Genomic DNA, 23,527 nt, shown 5'->3' with positions numbered 1-23,527 from the left:
TGTTATTCATGAGTGTGACCATCCCCAGAGGTGCTTCCTGGGGTGTTCAGGGGGTGCCCCACATGTAACCAAGCCCTACCATAGGGGATAAGCCATCACTGCAGCTTGCCAGGGTTTGAAGCAGCATTTGGCTGGAAGCCACCTTCACATGCAGACATGAACACAGCCACGGGTGGAGCTGGGGACAGTTTTCCCAGCCATGGCCTCATGGTGATGGTGTTGCCCAGTTTATGCGTTTCAGCCTGGCAGGTGAGAGCCATCCCATCCTGTCCCATCCTGTCCCACTGTGCGCAGGGTGCTGTGCCCACCCGGCTCTCCTTCCTGGTGTCATTGGGCATGGAGCAGGGCAATCACTAGAGGGCATCCTTGGATCGAGATGCTCCTCTGCAGTGGAAAAGCCCTAATTTGATGTCCTGCCAGGTTGGGCTTGAAGCCTCCCAGAGGAGAGGGATGCACTGAAGCCAGGCCATGGGCTTTGCCAGTCCTTGTCATGCTGGAGCTCAGCAGATGCCTCTCCAGGGCAGCACCCACACTGCAGTGTGAGCCACCATGGCCACTCACACCTCTTCCCTGCCTTTCCAGCCCTGCTCTTGCAGGCTGGCCCAGGGACATCCACGTTCCCAACCTGTTCCTCTGGGAGCAGCTGTGATGGGTGACAGCCCCTGGTCCAGACAGGCGTGGAGACGAGATGAGGTTGAAGCTTCCCTGGAGAGCCCCTGTCAACCTGCTGCAGGGCAGGGACTCATACAGTCACAGCTGGAGAAGGGCTGGGTGCACACCCCAGGGACATGGGATCTGCAGGATGCAGGGATCCCCATCCCTCAGAAGAAAATACGATGGGGTGATAGGAATACTGTGAAGCTCACCTGGGCTACCCTCCGCTGCCAAAGCACTTGGTGAAGGGATGGGTGGTGACAGCAGAGCCTGCCCTGCTCCCCTGACCCTCAGAGGTGATAGCCCTCATCCCATGGGTGTCTGCTGGGGCTGAACCCATGCTGGGGTTCACCCTGGTGTGACTCAGGGAGTCACCAGTTCAGAGCAGCACTGGGGAGACGTGCGTGACAATTGCTCCTGTGCAGCCAGGCAGGATCCCAGTCCACATCCTGCTCCCTGGGTTGGGGACTGGTGGTGGCAGTGCCTGGCATGCCGGGTCCGATGCTGTTGTTGGCCCTTGCTGCAGCAGACAGCTCATTCCCCAGGCCTGAGAGATTTATGGACTGGAAAATCTGAAGTGTGACCGAGTGTGAACTGTTCCCTAGTTCCCTTCCCTGGATCTTCCCTTGCATCCCACGGAGCTGTTCCTTGGGGGTGTGAGCTGATGTGGGTGCATTCAGCACGTGTGTTGGCATGGGGGTGCTGCAGGGGCTGAGCCGCATCCTGGGGGCACAGCTGCCTCCCCATACAAGGAGGAACTGAAAGTCCACAGGGATTCAGTGATGGCAGCTCTGTGTTCTGAGGACTTGTGTTGAACCAGGGCCTGGAGGAATCAGCATCTTGCTGGTTCAACGGCTCCAGAGCCTGTTGTGACAGCTCCATGCATCTCCTTTTAGCACCAGCCCCTGGGGGCAGCGGGTTTAGCCTGCACCCAGTGCTGCTGCTGCAGGATGCCCGTGTTGGAGGCAGCCTCCCATATCAGGGACAGGCCTATCCTGCTGGATTGAGAGAGGCAGGGACACCTCATCCCCCCTTGCTGAATGGCTGTGTGCCAGCCAGACCAGGCCACTTGGGACCATCCTTTCTGCTGATAAATCCACTTTAAGGCAGTTTCCCCCCATTACATCACCCTATTCCAGAGGGATGGTGGCAGCCGTGCAGCTTGGTTGGGGCTGGGCGAGCCCAGGGTGGGTTTCCTGGAGCACACAGCCAGGAGCAGGATGGTTTAATAGATCATTTCCGCCTCTAATTTCTGCCTCTCTCTGAAATGCCTCTCGGTTGCCAGTGGCCAGAGGGAAGGGAGGTCAGGGGAACTAGGCCTCCCCAGCATCCTCCTTCCTGCAGCTGTTGAAACAAAATCCACAGCTATTATAATCACTGTGTCCCTCCCTCGGGTACCATGGCCCGAGCGATAGAGTCAGAGCAGTCTGGGTGCGTGACCGTGTCAGATGCTTGAGGAAGAGATCGCAGCACTGGTATTGCTGAGTGTTGGGGCATCGCTGGTGCCCCCATCTCTGGTGCCCCCATCTCTGGTGCCCCCATCTCTGGTGCCCCCATCTCTGGTACCCCCATCTGTGGTACCCCCATCCCCTTCAGGCTCCAGCAAAGTGAGTCCCACCGGCTGCAGATGGTGATTGCAGATCGTGAGGGTCATCACCTGCAGGGAGCAGGCGTTGCTCTCACCTCCCTGCTCCCTGCCTGACCCCGGGGGAGCCACTGGGGCTGCCCCACTGCTTGCAACAGGAGCCTGAACCCCCCTGATCTCCCCGGAAAGCTCTCAGCCTCCATGGCCTCTGCAAGCTCCCTGCTGTCCTCTGTCTGCAGTGCTCTTTCCTCTTGGCTGCTCGCCCCCAGCATTGTCTCCAATGGTGTTTGTTTAGGTTGGCCCAGGTGCTGCGATGGAGCCGCCTCAGCACTGAGGGGTTGGTTTGTTTTATGTCCCTTGTTTTGCAGCAGCAGCAGCAGCAAATGCCCCGGAGCGGCCAAGAAGATAAGGATGAAAAAGAGAAAGAGAAGGAGAAAGAGGGAGAGAAGGAGGAAGACAAGCAGGAAACAGAGAACGACAAAGAAGAACTGACAAAGTAAGGACAATCCCTCCCTGCCTGCTGAGGGGCTGGGGATGTGGTGGTGGGATGCGGTGTTAGGATACAGTGGTTGGACCTAACATAGTCCAGGGCTGCCTGACCCCGTGCAGGACCGTGTGTACCCACTGCACCTCCTCCGCAGGCAGGGAAGAGCAGAGCCTGCTCTCCTCTTCATTCCTCATCCCAGCTGCTCCCAACCTGGGAAAACAACTCTGATAAGCTCTTTTATATATATAAGCCCAATCAACCCTCAAAGCCCCTCTGATCCTCCAGCTTGTTTTGCTGTTGTGAGAGCCTCTGGGAGCCAGAGAAGCAATCTGGACGCAGCCGAGCGCGGCACTTCACCTTTAGCATTATTGATGGCAATGTGAGCGCTCCCAGATGAAGGGCTTCAGCCAGCCCTGCCTCCCTCACACCAAACAGGGAGTGCCGGAGCCGTGGCGGGGAGAGGTTGGCACGCAGACCGCTAGCTATCTGTAATGGGCTTAATACTTGGTTTAAAAGAACATCTGGCTTCATTATATCTAGGCTGCAAAGACATTTACCAGCAGGTCCTTTCAGGAAGATAAATGAGGAGGAGGCAGGGATGAATTTGAATGGTCTGGTATTAAACCTGTCTCCATCAGGTCTCTGCGTGCACTTGGTGGTGGAGCTGCAGCCAGCTGCAGAAAGCAAACCCCACCACAAATCACCCCAGCGCCAATCCCAGCCAGGAAAAGAGCCTGTGTGTGCAGAAACAAATGCAGACCTGCTCTCCCCCACCTCCAAAGACCCAGCACAAACCCCTCATCCCCAAGCACGTGCATAGGAATAATTGCTTGGCCTAAAACTGAGACCAACAACGGGTTTTCCCTTTCCTCCCTGATTCTGCAGGGACAAGAACGACGACACATCCGGGGAAGACAACGATGAGAAGGAAACAGTCACCTCCAAGGGCCGGAAAACTGCCAACAGCCAGGGCAGGCGCAAGGGCCGCATCACCCGCTCCATGGCCAACGAAGCCAACAACGAGGAGGCGACTGCTCCGCAGCAGAGCGCAGAGCTCGGTGGGTAGCAGTGGGCATGGGGATGGGGAGATTTGGCACAGCTTTTTGGTTGTCCTCTCTGGGGTGATGGGGCATCACTGTGCTCTGCTCCCTGCTCACAGAGCAGGGGTTTCCTTCATGGGATCCTCCTTTTTGGGGAGCAACAATGAGGTTTCTCCGTCCCACAAATTACCCAGTTCACCCAGACAGAGCAGAGGCATTTGCAAGCTTGGCCTGTCCTGTTAGTGTGGTTTATGGCCTCAGAGAGGTAGTACTGCAGAACAAAAAGAGGGTTTCCAGAAGCACTTTTGGCTGTGTTCATACAGGGCTTGTGCCCCTCCTGCACCCAGAGATGTGTTTCCCTCTGCAGCAGTTTGGGCTTTGAGTACCCCTGGGTACTCAAAGACTGCTTTGCCCAGTCTCTGCCAGTTCTCCTGCCCTCTCTGTTTCCAAACCTGCCTGGAGCTCAAGCAGCTGCAGCCTGTGGGGTTTGGGACCCCCTGGCCTTGGGAATGTGGCTGGTCCCTTCCCATCCCTGCAGCTGAAGGACCGGGGCAGCAGGTCACAGCTGACACCATGAGTGTGCACTCAGGTTGCACTTGGTTAGCCCAAAAAGCAGCATTTCCCATGCAGGTCCCTAGTGCCCTGGCTAGCAAGCAGGGCTAGCAAGGCCCCTAACCCATGGCTGTGAGCGTGATGCTGCCAGTCCCAGGACAGATGGGAATCCATGGCAGCATCCGCAGCCCCGCATCAGGTGCATCTGCCTCTCACATCTGCAGCATCCGTAGTGGCCACCTTGGGAAACTGCTCATGTATTGCCTTACAAAAGCCTTACATCAAGGAATTTGGCTGATTTTCCTATACTCTACTCTTACCAAGTACAAAGTTATTACTGTGCTACCTAAAGGCAGGTAAAAATAAAAGCAGGGTGACTCTTCTGTTTCCTTGCTCTGCAGTTTCTTGTTCTGTTCCGTGTGCTATAAATCACCCGGAGGTGTTTCGCCTCCTGTTCCTCTGCTGACAACTGGCTGAAGCCTTGATTGCGAGCGCTGTTTTCATACAGGCGATATAAATAGTTCCCGGCACAACAGAGCCCTGCTCTCCCTCTCCAACTTGTTAAGCAATGCTGCAAAGAAGCAGCAGATAATGGCAGGAACGTAGATGGGGATTCTTTTTTATCCCAGCGTCTCGGAGTCCTTCATAAACCTCACTGCAAACACAGAGAAAAAGACTTTAGACCGTGTTAAATTGGGAAGAGGGAATGGATCGATTCCAGTGACATATCTGAGCAATTGGTTTCACTTCACGTCTCTCTAATAGTGTTTTAATTTAGGTTGGCTAAGAAAGTTATTGCATTTTAAATACCAATTGAACATTAAAAAACAACACAAAACCGTATTGTGGTTTAACTGCAGCGTGCCGGAGCTCCCCGTAGGCATCTGTTTCATAACTGAGCAACCTCAGTAAATACCATCAATCAAAGCAAACGGGCCGTTGCTTTGACATTTCTTTCCCATACAATAACAGGGATCCTCCAGCTGAGCGAGGGGCCTCGCAGCATGTTGGGGACACTCTCTTTTGCGTAAACCAGCATCATGGCCCTGGCTCTGCCCCACGGGCAAGTCTCCATTTCCCTTCCTCTTGGCCAGCATCCCAAGGGGAAAAGGCATTTTTAGGGGGAGGCTTTGACCTGCATGGACTTCCAGGGGGTGGCACCTGCAGTTGTGCTCAGCCAGCTGTGAAGGAGATGCCTCTTCCCACTGCAGAGGGCATCAGAGCCTGTATTGTCCTATCACAGGGGCTCAGCTTCTAATGGAGCTCCTGGGAAGATGCTTCCTTCTCTCCTTACCCATATCCTTTATCCTGAACCTATCAGCCTGTTTTCCATTTTGAAAGGACACTGTCAAAACATCTCTCATCACTGTTGAAATAATGCTTCGCCTGTTGTTTGGAGTAATAACCCCTTGGCAGCCTGAGCCGGAAATCTGTTTCCTTACCAAGTTGCTTTTTGCCTCTGACTCACACCCTGGTTTGTTATTGTACGGTTCACTCTAGTGCCAGGCTGCCAACAGGACTGTTGCATAGTGAAGGCTTTATGCAGGGCCTCAGTGTCCCCAGCACTGTGCTTGGGATGGGGGAGAGGAGGAGCATCAGGTCCTGACATCCCTCTCCCGGCTGGAGCAGCACATCCCCTTGTGATGGGTGCTGCTCTGGGGGAGCCCTCAGTATGGCTGGGAATGGCTCTGAGCTGTTCAAGAGCCTGGGGATGGCACAGTGAAGCATGGGCACCTCCCTGGATGGATGCGGTCAGCCAGGCACCACCGTGGTGATGCTGTTCCTCCGCCTGTGCCGAGGGTGTGCGTCTGCCGCTTCCGAAGCACACAGCCGAAGCCAGCTCCATCTTTGGTACCTGTTGTTGGCGGGCCAGAGTGCGTGGCACCGAGTCAGCAGGGAATCTGCTGCCACCCTCAAGCCATCTGCCTTCTCTTCCAGTCCCAAAGTAGAGGTTTGGCATCACTGAGACACGTCCCAGGGAGGGTGCTGTGCATGGGTTACTGTGGGGTGGAAAAGACTTGAGAGCCTGCACCACAACAACCTTCCCTGCAGGAGTGCATATGCACCACAGAGCTTTTTGTTGTGCCTGTAGGGAACAGGGCATAGGATGGGGTTTGGGCATTTGGGTATCTCTGAGCTCCCCAGGCTTGCTGGTTCCCACTCACAACTGACTGCTTTCTTTTCCTTCCTCCTTTCCAGCTTCTCTGGAGATGAATGAAAGCTCTCGCTGGACCGAAGAGGAGATGGAGACAGCTAAAAAAGGTGAGCCATTTGTTTTCTTGCTGCTATTTGTTCTGCTGGAGCTGACCCAGCAAGCAGGGATGGATGGTGTCTGAGTGCTGCAGTCGGTGCAGGGTGGTAGCCCTGAGCTGTGGGGCTGGATTCTGCCTGTCCTGTTGCTGGTTTGCTCCCAGTGAGACTCAGGAGTTGTTTGGGAGAGGCAGGCAATGGTGTGCCCATCCTCTCCAGCCCTGTGTCTGGGCTGTGGCTGGAGCAAGGCAGGAGCTGGTCATAGGAGAGCAGGAGGGCACCTTGCCTGGTGCCTATTGCAGCTGCTGGTGCTCGTAGCACGAGGTGCAGCTTCACCCGTCTCTCCAGACTGGTGCTGGTGGTGTGATGTGTTCCAGACATGCTCAGAGCACTGGGGAGAGGACAGTGAACCCCAGCCCTCGGCAGCCACGTGTTGGGGAGCTCACAGTGCCGGCTGCGGGCAGCGTGGGGTGACTTTACATCCTGGAGCTGCTTCAAAACCTTTGCTGAGCCTGTGTTTAAAAGTGCTGAGTGTAGCAGAGCCCTTGTTGCCACTTCCCCTCCTCGTGCCGCTCCTGCACCAGCTCTCGGTTCTTAGCCAAAGTCACGTCCTGTTGATGGGCTGAGCTCGTGTCCCCAGCCCGTGCATCCCACTCGCATCCCAGCGCTCCCGGCCCAGCGAGGGCTCTAAATGGGAAATGAAAATGGAAATGAGTGTGCCGTGTGGGGATGGCAAACAGGCCTGTTAGCAGGTTCGGCTCGCCTTGGAAAGTGCACCTGCTGCTGCAATGGTGATTACACGTTCTGGAGCGCCGGCTGCCCAGGTGCCGGTGGGAGCCGTGGGCTTGGATTGCTTTGCCTGTGAATATCCCAAAGTGTTTGGCTCACTCTCCTTTAAGCTGTTCCAACCCTCTTTAGAAGCTGGTGCCAATCCTGCGCGTCGCTGAGCGCGGCTCTCTATAGACACAAACTTAATAGATAGACTTTAATCAACCCAACTGGCCCGGGGCCAGGCAGTGGGGCGAGCAGGTGCTGAGCAGGGGAGCGTCGTTGCAAGCATTTTATCCGGGCCCTGCTTTGTTTTGGAGATCTCATCTGGTTGTTTGAAAGTGCCTCTTGCTGGTTTATGCTGGAGGTGCGCTTAAGGAGTCTTAAAACCAGCTGCCAGAGCCTGCATGGAGGAAGGATGAGGTGTGGGAGCACGTAGCATTATTCCAGCCCAGGGGCCAGGACGAGGCAGGGAGGTTTGCTGGTGTAAAGCCCGATTGCTGATGTTTTCCCCCTCCGTTACAACCTGGGAAACTGAGATTGCAACACCAGACTCATGCAGAGAAGCCAAATTCCCCTTTGCCAGGAAGCAGACGCTTTAATGCTTCAGACTGGCTCTATTTGGCATTTCCAGGGACCGGTGCAGTGGGGCTTTCCAGCTGCAAACTGCAGAGGCTGGAGGTAACCTCAGAGGCTGGAGGAGGCGGCTGGCACCCAGCACAGAGACATGGGCACCATCCTTCTCGCTGTAAGGACTCAGCTGTTAAAAGCTCTTCCCTGGTGCCGGTAGCAGCCTGAGCCCACAGCGGTTGGTCAGGGAGTTAAACAAGACGTGAGTCCTATGGAAACTCAGCCCTAACGCCCTGGGGTGCTTGGGCACAGTGTTCTCTGCTCCCAGTGCCACCAGCAGGGAGATCAGCCTGGCCTTGCTGCTCACCCCTGGCGTTTTCATGCATGGCGTTAAACCCCATGTTGTCTCTGTAAGGGAAAACAGGCGTGGGACAGTGGGATGCTGCTCCAGAGTCCCAGAGCTGCATGGAGAGTTCCAAGTGGGAAGAGGCAGGACTGTGTGTGTCGGAAGAGACAATGAAGGGGAGTACTGTGTTATTAAAGTTAATAGGGGAACGAAAACCTAGCGAGAGGAAAGTTCTTGCTTAATGACACTTCATTACGCAATAAACTTTGATTCACCAGTCTGTCAGAATGTGCTGTAATGACAGGGAGCATGTTCCTGGTACTGCCTCCCTGCACCGCTGCCGTGAGCCGAAAGCAGGAGGGTTTCATTAGCACCCGGTGTTGCAGGGCTGAACTTGATGAACCAGGAGGTTCCAACATGACCTTTGTTAGCACATAAAGTCTGGTCTCTCTTCTCGCCCAAGTCTGGGTTTTCCCCTTGGCATCTATCAAGTGGGTTTGTTCTTTGTAATGAGGCAGTGTGGAAATAGCAGTTTCTTGCTCACCTGAGGTGTTCCCAGCCTTGCTGAGGAGGTTCTGGGCTTCTTGCCCTTGGGGCAAGGCCAGCCTCTGGCTCCTTATGCCTTTTCCTGGGCCTTTTGGGATGGATTCAGCCTGATGAGGCAGTGGAGGGTTGGGCATGAATGTAAAAAGCTGATGACAGAGTTAAATAACCCATCAAGACTCCTGAATAGTTCATTTTGGGTATATGTAAAATATTTCCTTGGATACAGAAGATATTCTTTCAAGGGCTGATTCTCAGTTCTGACAACAACCAGCTCAGTAGGATGAGTTTTGGACTGACCTGAACCAGTTTTTTTCCAGTCTCATTCTGTTCATGAAACTAAAGTGGATTATTTAAAACCAAATATCCTCACTTCTTCAGATGAACACACCCCCAGCCCCACTGACACAAAAGCCCTCTCAGCATCTCCCATCACCTTTAGGACGCAGCTGCCTTTCAGCACACTGTCTCATGGTGCAGGATCCTTCTGGAGCCCGAGTAGACACACACACAGTTGTGTGCTCCTCCACCCCTCGTTTGGGTTTGCACTGTTGTTCCTAATGAGCTGCTGGATGAAGGGCAGGGAGAGGCTGGTCCATTGGGTCTTTGCTTTTTCCTCCATCACTTCTTGGCAGGGCAGCTCTTGCTCTCACAAGGGACCAGCAGCTCCATACCTTCCTGCCTTCATCCCTCCTGTGCTCATGCTGGAGCCTTTCCCTCTCCAGTCAGAGGTGTTTACTGCTGATGGCAGTAAGTGTGGGCTGCAGAAGGTGCTTTGCAGCCTGTGCTGGTCGCTGTGTGTTGTCCCTTCCCTCTGGCCCTGGTGTGGGATGTGCCTTGAGGTTCCCCACTTGGGTGCTCTCCGTCCAGGCTGGGTGCAAGGGGAGCTCAGAGCACAGCCTCCCAGGATACAGGATCTGCCTGCTCTGAGCAAGCCATGTGTTTGCCATGGAGCTTGTACAAGTGACATGGTGGGGTGGACAGTGTGCCACAAGGGCAGAACTGCATCCAAGGCATTCATTGATCCTAATGCTTGCCCTGGAAGAACTGTGATCAGCTGCAGTCCCATCCCAAACATCCCAGGCTGGGGCCTTGCTGCTCTTCGGGCAGGGTGTTATCCCGGGATAGTGTCTGTAGTGCTCCTGCTTGCTGTTCCCCAGAGCTGAGCTTTCTGCTGCTGTTGGCTGAATGCTTCTCAGGCGTGTAGGAGCAAACTGCTGAGTGAGTGTCAGTGAATGGAACACAAAAGGCCTGTCAGGGGGAACTGCTGGGTAATTACTATAATTTACAGCCTACATTTTAATTTTGAGCGTTATTTTTTCAACAATAAGGGAGCAGGAATAATATCCAACCCAGGTGAAGGCAGAGCGAGCGCTGGGCCCGCCAGGAGCAGCTGCTTCACGTGTGCTCACACCCCAGGGTCCCCAGCCAGACCAGAGGGGATGGCACCTCTCAGGGAGGAGGCTTCCCATCCCCTGCCAGGGTTAGAGGATGGGGACACAGCACACAGGGTGATTGTGGTATGAGGGAGAGGGCTTCGTAGCCATCAGAAGCATGGTTGCAGCCAGCCACTGAAGGAGAGGTCCATCAGGAGCATGACAGGCTGGTTTCAAGGAAGGAAGAGCATCACCCATCATTGCAGCAAGATCACACCAAGCTGGCTGCCTGTGTGATGGTCCCTCCGGCAATGCCTCCGGCACCTGCAGGGACATGGACATCCCTCTGCTCCCTGTCCTCACTGCTCTCCTTAGGAATCCAGTGCTCATCCAGCTCTGTCCTCACTGACTCCATGGACCTGGAGAAGCTACCTTTCTTGGGCATCAGTTCTCCCACGTGCTGCAAAGTGCCCCGCGATCAGTGGGGTAAAGTGATGCTGTGGTGCGCTAATTCAGCTTAGCAATGCCAACCATGCTGTCAGGATGCATTGGGTTCCAAAGTGCCAGTCTTTTCCAGTATGGGGTTATGGAATGTTTTGGCTGTGCTATAGTGAGAACTGCCTCCATCCTTGCTCCCAAGAGGTTTCATGGGTGCAAGAGGGGCTGGAGCATTGCACCAGGTACCGTCAGGCATAGGGTAATGAGATCACTTAGTTCTTCCCGTGTAACCTTGATCTGATAATCCGTGAGCACCCATTAAAGGGGCCCTTTTATGGGCTCCCTGCACCCTTGCCGAGCCCCGAATGGAGCAGGGCGGCCGTGCTGGCGAGCCTTGGAACGCTGCAGACAGCCGATGGGGCACGAGCTGATACGGCCCCTGCTGCCCTCCGGTTTATCCTCTGCGACCCAAGATGTTCCCCAGGCTTTTCTCCCTGGTACCGGAGCAGAAGCCGCATCCACCCACAGTGAGACCGCTGCCGATCCTCCCCCTGTCCCTCCTTAGCGGGGCAGCAGGACCGAGGTGTGCCAGGGAGCCACGGCATCCCCCAGCCTGCCCTGGGCTCTCCAGCGCGCACATCCCCAGTGAAAAGCGCCTTTGATGCACTTGAGAGCGGAGGAAACTATTATCCGAGCTTTGTTTTCCTGGATCCCTCCCCCTGCCGCTGACATTCAGACGAGAGCGAGGGAGACAGAAAGTGAGCGAGGGAGGCGGGAGCGGGTGCCAAGCGGCCGCACCCCTTGTCAGCTTGGGTCAGCGCCACGTTCGTTATTAATGCTCTGTCTAGAGGTCACATTCAGATGCAGCGAGCCCCGGGTCAGCCAGAGGAACAGATCAGAGCGAGCTCGCTGCTCCGCCACGTACCGACGGCCCCGGCTCCCCGTCCCCGGGCTGGCAGGAGCGGAGCCGCGGCTCGGAGCCGGCTGCTCGCTCCGCTCTGCCTTCCTGCTGCCTTCTTTCCTCGGTTTTAATTGTTATTACTTCTTGGCACCGTCTGGCATCGCCTGGAGCCGCGCAGCCTCCGCGTAGCCCTGAGCGAGGAGGTGAGGCTGGGGGAGAGAACACTGCAGGCGCTTCCATCCACGTTCAACAGCCGCGGCTGCAGCGGCTTGGAACGCTCCGGAGAGCCGGGGGAGTGCGGAGGACGCCGGAGGGAAGAGCGCTGGGGCCGGAGCATGTGTTCCCACCAACTCCTGCCGTCGGGGTCAGGAGTCCTCCGCCTGTGACCTGGTTTCCAGCCCCGGAGCCCACTCGCTCGCCGCTCTCGGCCGCCCATGGCTCTGCAATCCGCTCGCCCCCAGGATTTAAGGAACCGGCTTTGCTTTCTTCTCCATCTCCGGCTGCTGCGAGGGAGCCAAAGCAGAATGCGTGGGGAGGGTGTGAGCGGAGCACTCGCAGCGCTTCGCAGCGGGCGGCCGTGCCCGGGGGGGCTTTGAAGCAGTGCCCCGACGCCCGTGTCCTCGCCAGCCTGCCCGCTCCGGGCACGCTCCCTGCCCGCCGGAGCCCGACCCGGAGCACGTAAGTCCCGGCGCTGGGGTCCGAGGGATGGGGTTGAGCTCAGAGCTGAGGGCAGCCCTGCGGCCGGAGCCCCCCCCCAGCCAGCGCAGCCTGCCCCAAGATCTGATAACTCACTTAGTCATAGTTTCAGTTGCGCTGCGGAACCGGGGGCTGAGCGGTGCTGGGGCGGGTTGGGGAGCACGGCACAGAGGCTCCGTGCTGGTGGGGCTCGGCACAGAGGCTCCGTGCTGGTGGAGCTCGGCAAGCCGGGGGTTTACTGACGAATCTCGGGGTGTCTCGGTTGGACCCTCCCCTGATGGTTGCAGTGTGGGTGCAGGTGCTGCTGTTTTGCTCTGGGTAAAGGGCAGAGCTGGGCTGCCTGCCGGGTCCCGCAGGCAGGGGCTGCAGCAGCTTCCCCTTCATGAGCCCAGCACGGACACAGCCACCTGCCCTGTGGCTGCAGGCACTCAGGGGAAAGGGCAGCCAGGAGCTGGCATCACCCGCGGCTTGCAAAGGTCACTCCGTGCTGGGGACTGTTTGCACTGGCATCCATCACCCCCCAGCCCCGAGCTGTGCCGCATCCTGCTCCCCCGATGGCACAGCATCTCCGGAGCTGCCAGTGTTGCAGGGCTTTGCCTGGGGGGCAGCGAGTGACGCCCCGGCTGTCACACTTGGTGCGGGGCCACCAGTGATGTGATGAGCAAAAAGGGGGTTGAGCTGCTTGTTTGCTTTGGACAGCAGCGCTGGGTTGTGACACAGGGGGTAGGTTGTGACCCAGGGGACTGTCCTGTGTTCCCCTGCAGCTCTCTGCAATAGCAGGGGGGGAGGACTCCCACCCCGGCTTGTTATCTGTCATGCTTGGTGGCCGGACGTCCCTTTCTGTGTTTATTATTGTATGTGAGAAGTCCCAGCTTGCCAGCAGGGTGATGGAGGTCGTGGGTTTGGCTTAAGCGAGGCTGGGAGTTGCAGAGTTAAAGCTCAAACTTGTTTCTTGGCTTGCCACAGCCTTTTGTGGTGCTCAGCGCTGTGTGATGCCTGCCTCTTTACATGCAATTTGATAAGCCCTGGTGCTGGGACCGGGCAGGATACAGGCACCGGCTGGATGTTAACTCCTGCTGTGCTGGGTACTGCTGGGTTCATCCAGGATGTGGGAAGCAGAGAGGGGGGTGCATGGTGCGGGGCTCACACACACTGGTGGAGGTGTGTCCCTTTGGCTCTGATTGCTTGTGTCTGTGCTGAGATCAGGCTGTGCTAGGGTGGGTTTGTTGTTGGGCTGGCACTTAGGTCTGAGCTGGTGCTTGAGCAGGAGCCTGAACATGGACTCACCGTGGTCCAAGGCATCAGAGCAGCCAGGGAAGGGGTTGGGGATGAACAACACAGATACCAAGCTAGTGCCTCTTCCCAGGCTCTGTGGTTGGTGGCTTCTGGGCAGAAACCCCTCTAACAAAAGAAGGTGATGCCCTTGGCAGGTTCTTCCCCTGCTGGTTTTCATCTTGAAGTCACCTCTTGTGGCAGTACCTTGCCCCTGGGCTCAGTCTGTGCATCCTGTGCAGGGATGCTTTGGTGCAGGGGAGGTTTTGGCCTCATCGTGGCATCATGTGGGCAGCCAGGATCCAGCCAGACCAGCAGGACCCAGCTGGACTGGCAGCATCTGGCAGGCTGGTGGCAGCTCCACTGGGCACCACGGGAAGCACCAGCCATGCACCAGGAAGGACTGCTGGCAATGGGGCTTGATTTCCCAGCAAGCATGGATGGTGCCCACCTGGATCTCGTCCAGGAGCCTGGGATGGAAGGACCAGGGCACTGCTGTGGCTGTCTGTGTGCTGTGGTTGTGAGCTGCAGGACCAGGGGTGCCCCAGACACCCCTGCAGAGCCTGCAAGGACACAAGCTGCTGACTTGCACCTTCCTCCTCCTCTTCCTCCTCCACCCTGCTGGGTTGCCCCAGCGCTGGCAGGAGCCTCATGCTCGGGTGGCACCATCTGGGCAGGATTGCCAGCCCTTGGCATGATGCCTGACCTGGGAAGCTGGTTGTGCTCACTGAGCCTGCGATCAGCACTAATCCCCAGCATGCCTCTTACCAGCCCAGGACATCACCTGGGTTTCCCTGCCTGGCATCTTCCTTCCCATCCATAACAGGACCTCATGCTCCAACCCCCTCGACCTGTTCAGTGTCATCACTGGGGCACAGCAGGGTGGGAAGAGCCTTTGCTTCATGCAGGGACTAAGAGCTGTTGTCCTGGTCATTCCAATACCTTCTGCAGCCATCCCAAAGGGAAGGGAGCACTGCTCACCGTCCTGAGTGCCTGGTGTCTGGCCAAGACGTGGCTGTGGGACGTATTTTGTTCCAGAGGTGGTTAGCACAGTGCCTTTTTTCCCTCTTGGAAAGAAAAACAGCCTCTCATAGGCCAGGGGATGACCTACGAAGCCGTTCGGACGGGTGCTAGTGACCATATTGTTCCTGTGGAGTTTGGCTCGTGCAGAGGATGTTTCCCATCCTGTGTGGATAAAGCTGCCATTATGTGAGTGTATCTGGTGTTAAATCTTGCTCTCTATCCGCAGGTCTCCTTGAGCATGGGCGGAACTGGTCGGCCATTGCCAGGATGGTGGGCTCCAAGACCGTGTCACAGTGCAAAAACTTCTACTTCAACTACAAGAAGAGGCAGAACCTGGATGAGATCCTACAGCAACACAAACTGAAAATGGTGAGTGCCCCATTGCAGCCCCCACCGGCACTGGTGATCTTTCCCAGTGAGCCCTTGTGTGCTTCCCACATCCAAGCTGGGGTTATCATCTTGGAGGGAAAGCTCTGGAAGTGGTGCAGGAAAGGGTTGTGCCCACCCATCTGTCCCTGGGAGGTCTGGAGGAGGCAGAGCTGCTGTGTGGGGGATGCCTGGAGTGTGGCTGGTACGCAGGGAGATAAGGGGCAGCAGGAGGAGAGGGCTGCTCCTTGTTAACCCAAGACGTGAGCTCAGTCATGGCTGCACAGATGCGTTGCTGCTGGTGAGGTTGTGCTGTTCCACCCTGGCAAGGCCGTGCAGGTCTGTGCCTTGCAGGTACCCCAGTTACCTGGTAAACTGACAGTTTGTCCCAGAGCAATTCAGAGGTTTAGGACAAAAAGGCTGATCCCAACAGGGATGTAGCTTCTCTTTGGGGCTACGAGCAGATGTACACATCTCTCTGTGCTTCAGATCCTTCATCCGAAGGGCTAATGCTGCTGCTTTCCTAGCATGTGGTGCAGAGTGTGGATGAAGAGGGGCTTGCTTGTGTTCTGAAGATAGGATGTACTGCTAAGAGCAGCTAAGCATTATAATTATTTCATTTGTAGAGTATCCTGGGGTTCCCAGTTTCTGGCTAATAGAATTCACATGGCCAAACCCCCAAGGGGTGCTTTGAAAATGCAAAGGACAATGTTCAATGCAGGAATCTCTCCAAGCAAGCTATTACAGCAGGAGTAAAAAGACAGACAGGAAAACATTCAATGACTCACCCAGGAATTTAATATCCTAGTCAGTCTATAGGAATGAGAGAAAGGGAAGACATTGGCGATTCTTTATTAATTCTCTATGCACAGACACTCCTGTGTTCCCATGTTTCACCCAATTGTTTTTAGAAACAAAGCAAACAAACTGCATAAAAGACCCCAAACCCATAGACAGGCTGGGCTGAAATGTGCATCAAACCCTCGGAACAGAAAGTGTTCCATCAGAAAGAAATCATTGTTCATTACTGGGGAGAATCTGAAATCAGCTCCTACAGCTTCACTGGCAGTGCAACCGGTGTGTGTTCATTTACTGGGCTTCATAATGCTGCAGAAATTATATCACGGAAGTGTTTTTCTGCAGAGCCACATTTTCCCTGCATCCGTCCCTCCAAGGCAGCCGCTAGACTGCTCCAGTCTAATTGCTCACTCTCACTTGCAGTTTATATCAGCATCATCATTTTAGGGTTTGAGCATTGGAGGCTATGGGATTCGGTTGTGGAGAAGAACAATGAATGTTCAGCTGTTATTTATTGTGCTCTATTGTTTTGTGGCAACAGCAGATGCCAGAAAGCTGAATAAAGTAAAAGAACAACTGAGATTAAATTGCCATAGACCTTCCTTCCTGACTCCTAAATATATTCCCAACCAAACCAAGCCTCCAAATCTCATCCTATACCCAGTAGTCATCTGTGACCTCTGCGGAGGGAGCATGTGGTGAGGCAGCGTGGCATCTCCTGGTTCTTCCATGACATTCCCAGGTTATTCCCTGACCTCACCACCACCAGCTATTGTTGATGCTGTGCAGAGAAACACAGGGGCTCTGCTTTTCTTCCTCTCGCTTAATGAGGGTAAACTTCATTAGCAGATCTCACTGTTTCCCACATGGGGCTCATTAATACTGCAGCTTCCTCATCCAGGCAGGTGTGACACTGGGTTTCAGCAGTGTGCAGGTGACTTGGAGTTGCTGCAGGGACAGGCAGGGAGCAGTGACTGGTGTGGGATGGGAAGCAGAGCCTGGCAGGGTCCCTGTGTCCCCAAAGTGTGGTGCAGAGCATGATGTTCCCATTCCCCATGCTGGGACAGTCCTAGGTGGGATGGGGCTGTGTGTTTTAGAGGCCTCTTGTATGCTGGCCATAGCCCAAGGAGCTCTGGGTATGGGGGGATCCTCCCTCTGAGCATCCAGGGAGAAGGGTTTGGGTTGCAATGGGCAGGTGTGTGTGACATGGTGATGCTCCTTTTCCACCTCTCCTGGTCCATACATTCCTATGTGCCATGTTTGGGGTTTTAATTTGAAGACCCATATTTTTTCCTGGAGAGATCCTTACCCAGGAAAGGAGCATGCAGGGGCTCAGGAGCTGCTGTCAGCCACACAGCCCTATTTCCCCTCTTCCCTGAGCTGCTCAGCACTCACAAGGCCCTTGACCAGCCTGTTTGAGGAGGGAAAGTCCACTCTGGTCCTAGCTCAACAGAGCTGGGTGCTGCAGATCCTCACCCTCCTCCCTTCCAAGCACCTCCATGGATCAGGGTGTCCTTGCCAGCCGGCTGCACCGTGGGACAGGCAGCCTGTTACTGCTGGGGCAGGGTCAGGCTACCTTGAGGCTTCACTTTATCTGCCCCACTGTGTGTTTTGGCTTGGGTTCACTGCTGAGCACTCGGCTGTGGCCCAGGCATCAGCGTCACTTAGCCTTGAGATTCCGCAGGCTGTGCTCTCTAGTATCAGTGTTTGAGGAGAGCAGAGCTTCGGGATGCACAGTGTCCTTCCAGCTGCCCTTTTTGTTAGGGGTTGTGGATTAGGCACTGTCTTCACGGAGACCTCTTGGCAGTGTGGTTATCACTTTGGTGTAGTGATTGCTGGGGCTTGTTTTGGCTTGTGCAACAAAGATGAGCGAGTTGAAGCTAAGCTGGTCCTGCTTGGAGGACGAGTCCTATGGACCAGTCTGAGCAGCGTTTCTTCAGTTCCTTGCCTTTTTGAGCAGTGCTGGCTTTGCACAGCAAAGCTGCTTTGGGAGGACAGCATCATCTTCTGGAGGGTGAACAAGTCTGCCTTGCCTTGGTGCAGAGCCTTGGCCTCGGGATGGGGAACTGAGACCCTCCTCAGCACAGTGACACAGAAGTCCTGCCTCTGGGGTCACCACTGCCTCTTCCCATCGCCGCTGCCTGCTTCTGTGGCAGGGCATAGGAGTCACTCTGTGGTTAGACCTAGTCCTGGTGCAGTGTCAGATGCACGTCGTTATGTCACATCAGTCTGGCACTGCCAGGTCCTGCTCTTAGGAATGGCTGATGCTGATGGGAGGTGCCCATATTGATGTCTCCGTGTCAGTAAGAGGGTTTGGAAGCTGTTTTGGCTGTTGCTGCCACATCAGATGGTGAGTACAAGGAGAGACCCAATTTGTTGGGGTGGCTGCTCTGCCTGCGAGGTAGAAAACCAGAGGGATGTGCAGTGAACTTGAGTGGTGGGAGGCAGTGCCCAGTGCCTGGGTGCTGAGGGAGGAGCTGCCTATCCCTGCCAGGCTGGGAGTCAGTGTGATGGGGCTGGCTGGGTTCCTGGTAGCCGGGAGGGCAGCGTGGAGAGCCCCTCATGCTGGGTTCAGTGTCCTTGCTGTGCACAGCCCATCTCCTCAGTGGGCTTGGCAAGTCAGGCTGCACAAGTAGCACCAAGTCCTGGAGGCTCCTGCAGAAGTAACTGGTGTCAGATAGGGAGTAGAGACCCCGTGGGCTGGTATAGCACAAAGTGAGCATCAAAGTGCTCCTAGCAAATGGTCCTGGCACCTTCCCCTGGCCTTGCTGGTAATTGCTTGGATTAAGAGTGTGTTATGAGGCAGGAGATGCCTGGTCCCAGGCAGTGCTCAGAGAGACACTTCTGTGTCTGCTGCAGTGTTGTTAGGATCCCATGTCAGCTGTGGGAGCCCCGTGATTGATTACGGAGGCAGAAAGGGACCCCTTTCCTGGGCTGGGAGCCAGGAGCAGGACTGCACGAGGGGGCTGGTGCTATCAGCATTAGAAGAGGTGGTGGCTTGAACACATCTCTAGATGTAGCTGGGATCTGCTGCCTGGTTTTCACATGGTTTCCCTAAATACCAGCAGTGGTGCTTGCCAAGAGAGGGACCAACAGTGCCTGCAGGGCAGCTCATTGACAGCCCCCAGACCCTGGCCAAGTAGGGTGCTGAGGCAGAGGCTGGTTCCCAGCTCCTGCCCGCGGCTGAGTCACGGACCCATGAGTAAGAGGCAGAGAAGTCTTTGCCATAGTAACGTCAGTGCTTTGTCACCACATGAGCGTGATGGGGAACTGCAGCTTCAGACACAAACGTGCGGGTGCTGAATCGGTGCTGGGCAGAGGCACGGGCACTGGCACTGCTGGGATGGGCTGAGGGCATCGCGGAGCTCTGCCTTCCTCCCACTGCTGCTCGAGCCTCCACAGAGCCCTTCCTCAAGTGCCCTTTCCCCTCTCTCCTGCCCAGCCTGATAAAAATAGACCCTGAGCAAGCAGTGTTTCCAAGCAAAAAGCAGTTGTATTTGTTTGTTTTAGCTGGAAGTTTTCTAAAGGGTTGAAAAGTTGCAGGGGGGGGAGAGAAGAGAGGGGAAGGGGGGAGCAGCTCTTCCCATACAGAGGTCCAGCAGCAAAGTTAACGTTTCCACCATGGCTTTATCTTTTCATCCATGTAAATAAACATCCTACACGCGTCATTCTTGTGGGGTTTGCAGGGAGAGCCGGAGATGATGGGCCTGTTCCTACTGGTAATATTTACTCAAGCAACAAGAGCAGGAAACAATAGCAAAGCTGAGACTTTCCCTTTGGGTCGGTGGGAGGGAGCAGCTGTCTGCACCCTCGTGGCTGTGGCACGTGCGCCAGCGAGCAGGGATGGGGCTGTCTCAGGGCAGGATGGGGCACCATGCAGCTCACCTTTGGGTTGCTGTGCGGCATGGACCGCTCCCAGCATGGGAATCAAAGTCCTTTGGCAGCACCGAGTGAAAGTGTTGGCTGGGGTATGTGGGGCATCAGCTTCGTTATCTGCGGACGAGCATCAGGCCATGGCCTCTCATGTTTGTGTAGTGCAGGTAGCGCCTGGAAGTGCGTAGGATGAACACATCATGTGCGTGTAATGAGCGGACACGGGACCACCAGGCTCTGCCAGCCCTGTCCTGGTGACTCCTGTGTGTGTCCCTGTCCTGGCCGTGACACTGCTGCTGTACAGGCTCAGTGACACCTGAGGCTAGAGCTCAGTGTGGAGCCAGGCTGCCCATTGCGTGTTGAATGATGGTGAGCCCGTGCTGCTGGGCTCTGGGCAGGCACGGCCGGTCCCTAGGGCTGATAATGGCAATGGGGAGGGCGATGGCAGTGTTGGCATCCCTTTGGGCAGGACCAGGGCTCTCTGCTCCCACGCAGCTCCCCATGGGCCTTCCTGCTCACCATTCTCTGCCTCTTCCCCAGGAGAAAGAACGGAACGCCAAGAGGAAGAAGAAAAAAGGGACCGCCGTTCAGAACGAAGAAGCCACCTTCACTCCTGCAGCCGAGGACGAGGAGATGGAGGTGTCAGGGACGAGCGGAAACGAGGAGGAGATGGCCGAGGAGGCAGAAGGTGAGCTCGGGTCTCTTGGCTTTGCTGCATGGTTACAGCAGAGGCAGCACATGAAGCATCCCCAGAGCTGCAAATGTCAGTGCTCACAGGGGGTCACATCTGACACCCCAAAGTCACACCAATGTGACAGTGTCCCAGAGCATGAGGTACTGGTGGTATTTTGGATGCCTCTGGATTGCACACTTGTGACGAGTGTCCTGGATCACTGCCCTCCTCCTGTGTCTGTCTGGGTGGTTATTTTTGGGAGCCCTTTGGTTTCTGATTTCCATCAGCATGTTCTCTACAAGCTCTGTGCTTACCAGGGCCTGGCATGCTTGGGTGCTCCTGTAAATCACATTTCTTGGTGCTTTCCACCAAAGAAGGGTCCCTTCACACTCAGCAGGGTTAGACATCCACCCTGTGGGCTCTTGAGGAGCTAATCATGGGCTCAAGGAGGGATAACCACCAAGGTTTGTGAGTGCCCATCCCCGTCCCATCAGGGCATTGTTGCTGCTCCAGGCCAGCACTGCCAGCAGAGGCAGGGGAAGCTGTGGTCTCCCACCAGCAAGGCTGATGGATCTTGCCGGGTCTGTTCCTCCTCCTTACCCTTTTAAGGCAGCATTTTCCTCCCTCCCAGCCATACCAAAGAAAGGGAACAACTTGAAAGTGACAATTTTCAGCTATTTATCGCTTAGAAAGCGCGGCAGTTTGGAGTTTGGGGAAAATGTGCATAATTTCCCAACAATAGCCCCATTTGACTTCTGTCAAAGTAATTTAATAACTTAACCAGCACTCTGGCACCACGCTGGTTCCTGGCCTCAGCACCCAGCCTAATGGGACTCGAAATGGGAAATCTTTTCAAATCATCTTGGCAAGTGACTCATTACAAGGCAGATTCCAGGTAAATCTTTGTGCGAGGTGATACATGACTCAGAGGCACAAAGTAAAGGTGGTTATTGCTCTGTGTAAGAGTGCTCGAGAGGAAACAACGTATTCTTGGGATTAGAGACACAGCTCTTGACGTGCCCCGAGCTCCAAGTATTGTCTCTTGTTCTGCTCCTGGTGTGGGCTGGAGAGATGAAGAAGGTTGTAAGCAGAGGGGATGAAAAGCACAGGCACAGAAGTGACAGGGTGGGTGACATTTGAGGATGCTCAGGCTATAGCTTGGAGTCAGGGGACCATGTGGCTGGCCAGGGAGAAAGGACTTGGTGTGAGGGTTATGGTATCACTGTGGATTCAGCATCTGGAAGGAGCGTGCTGGAGCTTGGCTGAGCCTGGAACAAGCCACCATTGGATGTCTCAGTGTGGTGTTCTCCGTAGCATTGAGTGGCAGTCAGGGAGAGTTCGGCCAAACATGCCATAAACCTCATCCCTACATGGGTGCCAGGACACCTCATTGCTTGATTGCAAGTGAGTAAAGGGTGGAGAAGGCTGAGATTCCTGGTGAGTCTGGCACTTCTTCCTGCCAAAGAAGGATGGATGTGCTTTGACACGGTCTTGGGACATAGTCCCTCTGTGCCACTCCTCTCACCACCGTTTGAAAGCTGTCTGTGCTGCTATGGAGAGAGGCAAGGCAAGGGATGCGCATGAAGAAGCTTTTGGGCTTGAGGTCTGCTCAGTGAGGACACACTGAAATGGGTTTGTGGAAGGCTTCTGGCTGTGTTTGTCTGGCAAAGCCTCGGAGGGAACAATCTGCCCAGCATTAGAAACAATCTCTTGGCATCACCTCCATCTGCAGCAGTTCATGGACGCTTGTGCTTCCAGCTCATTTTAAGCCATTGGTGGCAGATTTGAGAGTGATCTTTTCCATGTAATAATTAACCTGTGCTGCAGCGCTGCCAGCACTTTGCTTTCACTGACCCTGACCTCCTTTCATCTGCATTGGCAGCTTAAATAACAATAAACACACCAGTGTTTTGGGATGGTCCCCAGCTGCCCTGGGGTGGCAGAGCCAGGGACACGGGCGACGTAAGTCAGCAAGCACAATGTGCCTGTCCTGGGGGAGCAGAGCTGATCCAGAGCCATGGGTGAGAGGGTGAGGAGGGAGCAGGTCCTGTTCTGCAAACCCAGCCAGCAGCCAGGGTTTTCCATTAAAATCCAGCTTCCCAGTTGCTCCATCGCCAGGCTTTGGATGTGGGTTTGTGTTCGGGTGGGGGTTAATGGCAGTTGTGCTGGGCAAGCAAAGAGGCCCCCAGAGCATCCCTGTGCTTTGTAGGCTGTGGATCCGGGGATCCCGGCGCAGCTCTCCCAGCCCTCGGAGGAACGAGGGCGTTCTCCTCCCAGGGGAGGGGGTGGAGGCAGCGATATGGGAAGCAAGAATCTTGGGCTGATCCTTATTTTTATTTCTTCCCTTTTCTCAGCTGCAGTAAATAACAGCTCCGACACCGAGAGCATTCCCTCGCCGAGGCCTGAGGCCAAAGAAGGAGGCGAGAACGGGGCCAAGGCACCACCCGGGCCGGGAGGTGACTCCGGCACAGAACCAGCAGTCAAGTGGGAAGAGGCTCCGGCAGCCCCAGACGCTCCCCCTGCTCCGGCTGCCAACCCCGCTCCTGCTGCCAGCCCGCAGCCGGAGCCAGCCCCCGAGCCCCCCGGCAGCGAGGAGAAGGTGCAGGAGGAGCTGGTGGTGGACGTGGTGAAAACGGAGGAGCCGGAGGAGAAGGTGAGCGAAGAGCCCTGCAAGAGCGAGGTGAAGAAGGAGGAGAGTGAGGAGAGCCAGGAGAAGGACAAGGGGAATGACAAGAAGACAGAAGGCAGCGTCAGTGGCGCAGGGACAGCAGGGACGGAGGGGACGCCCAAGGCCGAGAAGAAGGAGAGCCATAAAGGCAGTAAGGGCTCCGGGGTGAACCCCGACAGCGACTCCAGCGCGACCTGCAGCGCGGATGAGATGGACGAGCAGGATGCTGTGGACAAGAGCAGGTAGGACTGGGGAGAGAGGGGGGCAAGTGCATGGCCTGGGGCCAGATGAGTATCTCTGTATCGCTGTCCACATGCACTCTCCTGAGCTTGGGAATATCACTGCTGAGGTGCTCCCACAGCCAGAGGGACAGGCCTGGCTGTGCCCCATGTGGCTCTGACCCTTTGGCTATCACTTTCAAAGGGGCCATGACACAGCGGGCAGTGCGGTGTCCCAGCGTACGGGTGCTCCTGGGCAATGGCCGTGGGCTGGTGTTGGGTGCAGGGCTGGTGGCAGCCTGTCCGGGTGATGCAATGGAGCAGGACGTGCCCTTGGGGACCACAGTTGTGCAGAGCACGGGCTGGTTTGCCAGCATCCGGGGTTGGGAAGGGTTTCTGAGTTGGTGCTGGCAGGAGAGAAGTCACGTCA

The 23,527-nt window shown here is 55.7% G+C and overlaps 1 protein-coding gene across 12 annotated transcripts in view; it reads left to right on the top strand.

Moving 5' to 3' along the window:
* The window catches only part of NCOR2 (nuclear receptor corepressor 2), a 218,771-nt gene that overhangs the window by 158,307 nt on the left and 36,937 nt on the right, over positions 1 to 23,527 (top strand). For 10 of the 12 annotated variants that reach the window (XM_034068507.1, XM_034068506.1, XM_034068502.1 and 7 more), the window contains 6 exons: positions 2,608 to 2,735; positions 3,612 to 3,784; positions 6,518 to 6,580; positions 14,728 to 14,870; positions 20,079 to 20,226; positions 22,566 to 23,121. In XM_034068507.1, coding sequence (XP_033924398.1) covers positions 2,608 to 2,735; positions 3,612 to 3,784; positions 6,518 to 6,580; positions 14,728 to 14,870; positions 20,079 to 20,226; positions 22,566 to 23,121 — 1,211 coding nt within the window. The remainder of the gene's footprint in view (positions 1 to 2,607; positions 2,736 to 3,611; positions 3,785 to 6,517; positions 6,581 to 14,727; positions 14,871 to 20,078; positions 20,227 to 22,565; positions 23,122 to 23,527) is intronic. The other 2 variants (XM_034068497.1, XM_034068505.1) reach the window with 1 other exon arrangement.

This window comes from Melopsittacus undulatus, chromosome 12, assembly GCF_012275295.1.
Source record: "Melopsittacus undulatus isolate bMelUnd1 chromosome 12, bMelUnd1.mat.Z, whole genome shotgun sequence".
NCBI lineage: Eukaryota > Metazoa > Chordata > Aves > Psittaciformes > Psittaculidae > Melopsittacus > Melopsittacus undulatus.
Note: the sequence above shows the minus strand (reverse complement) of the source record. Positions and strands in the feature narration are given on the sequence as shown.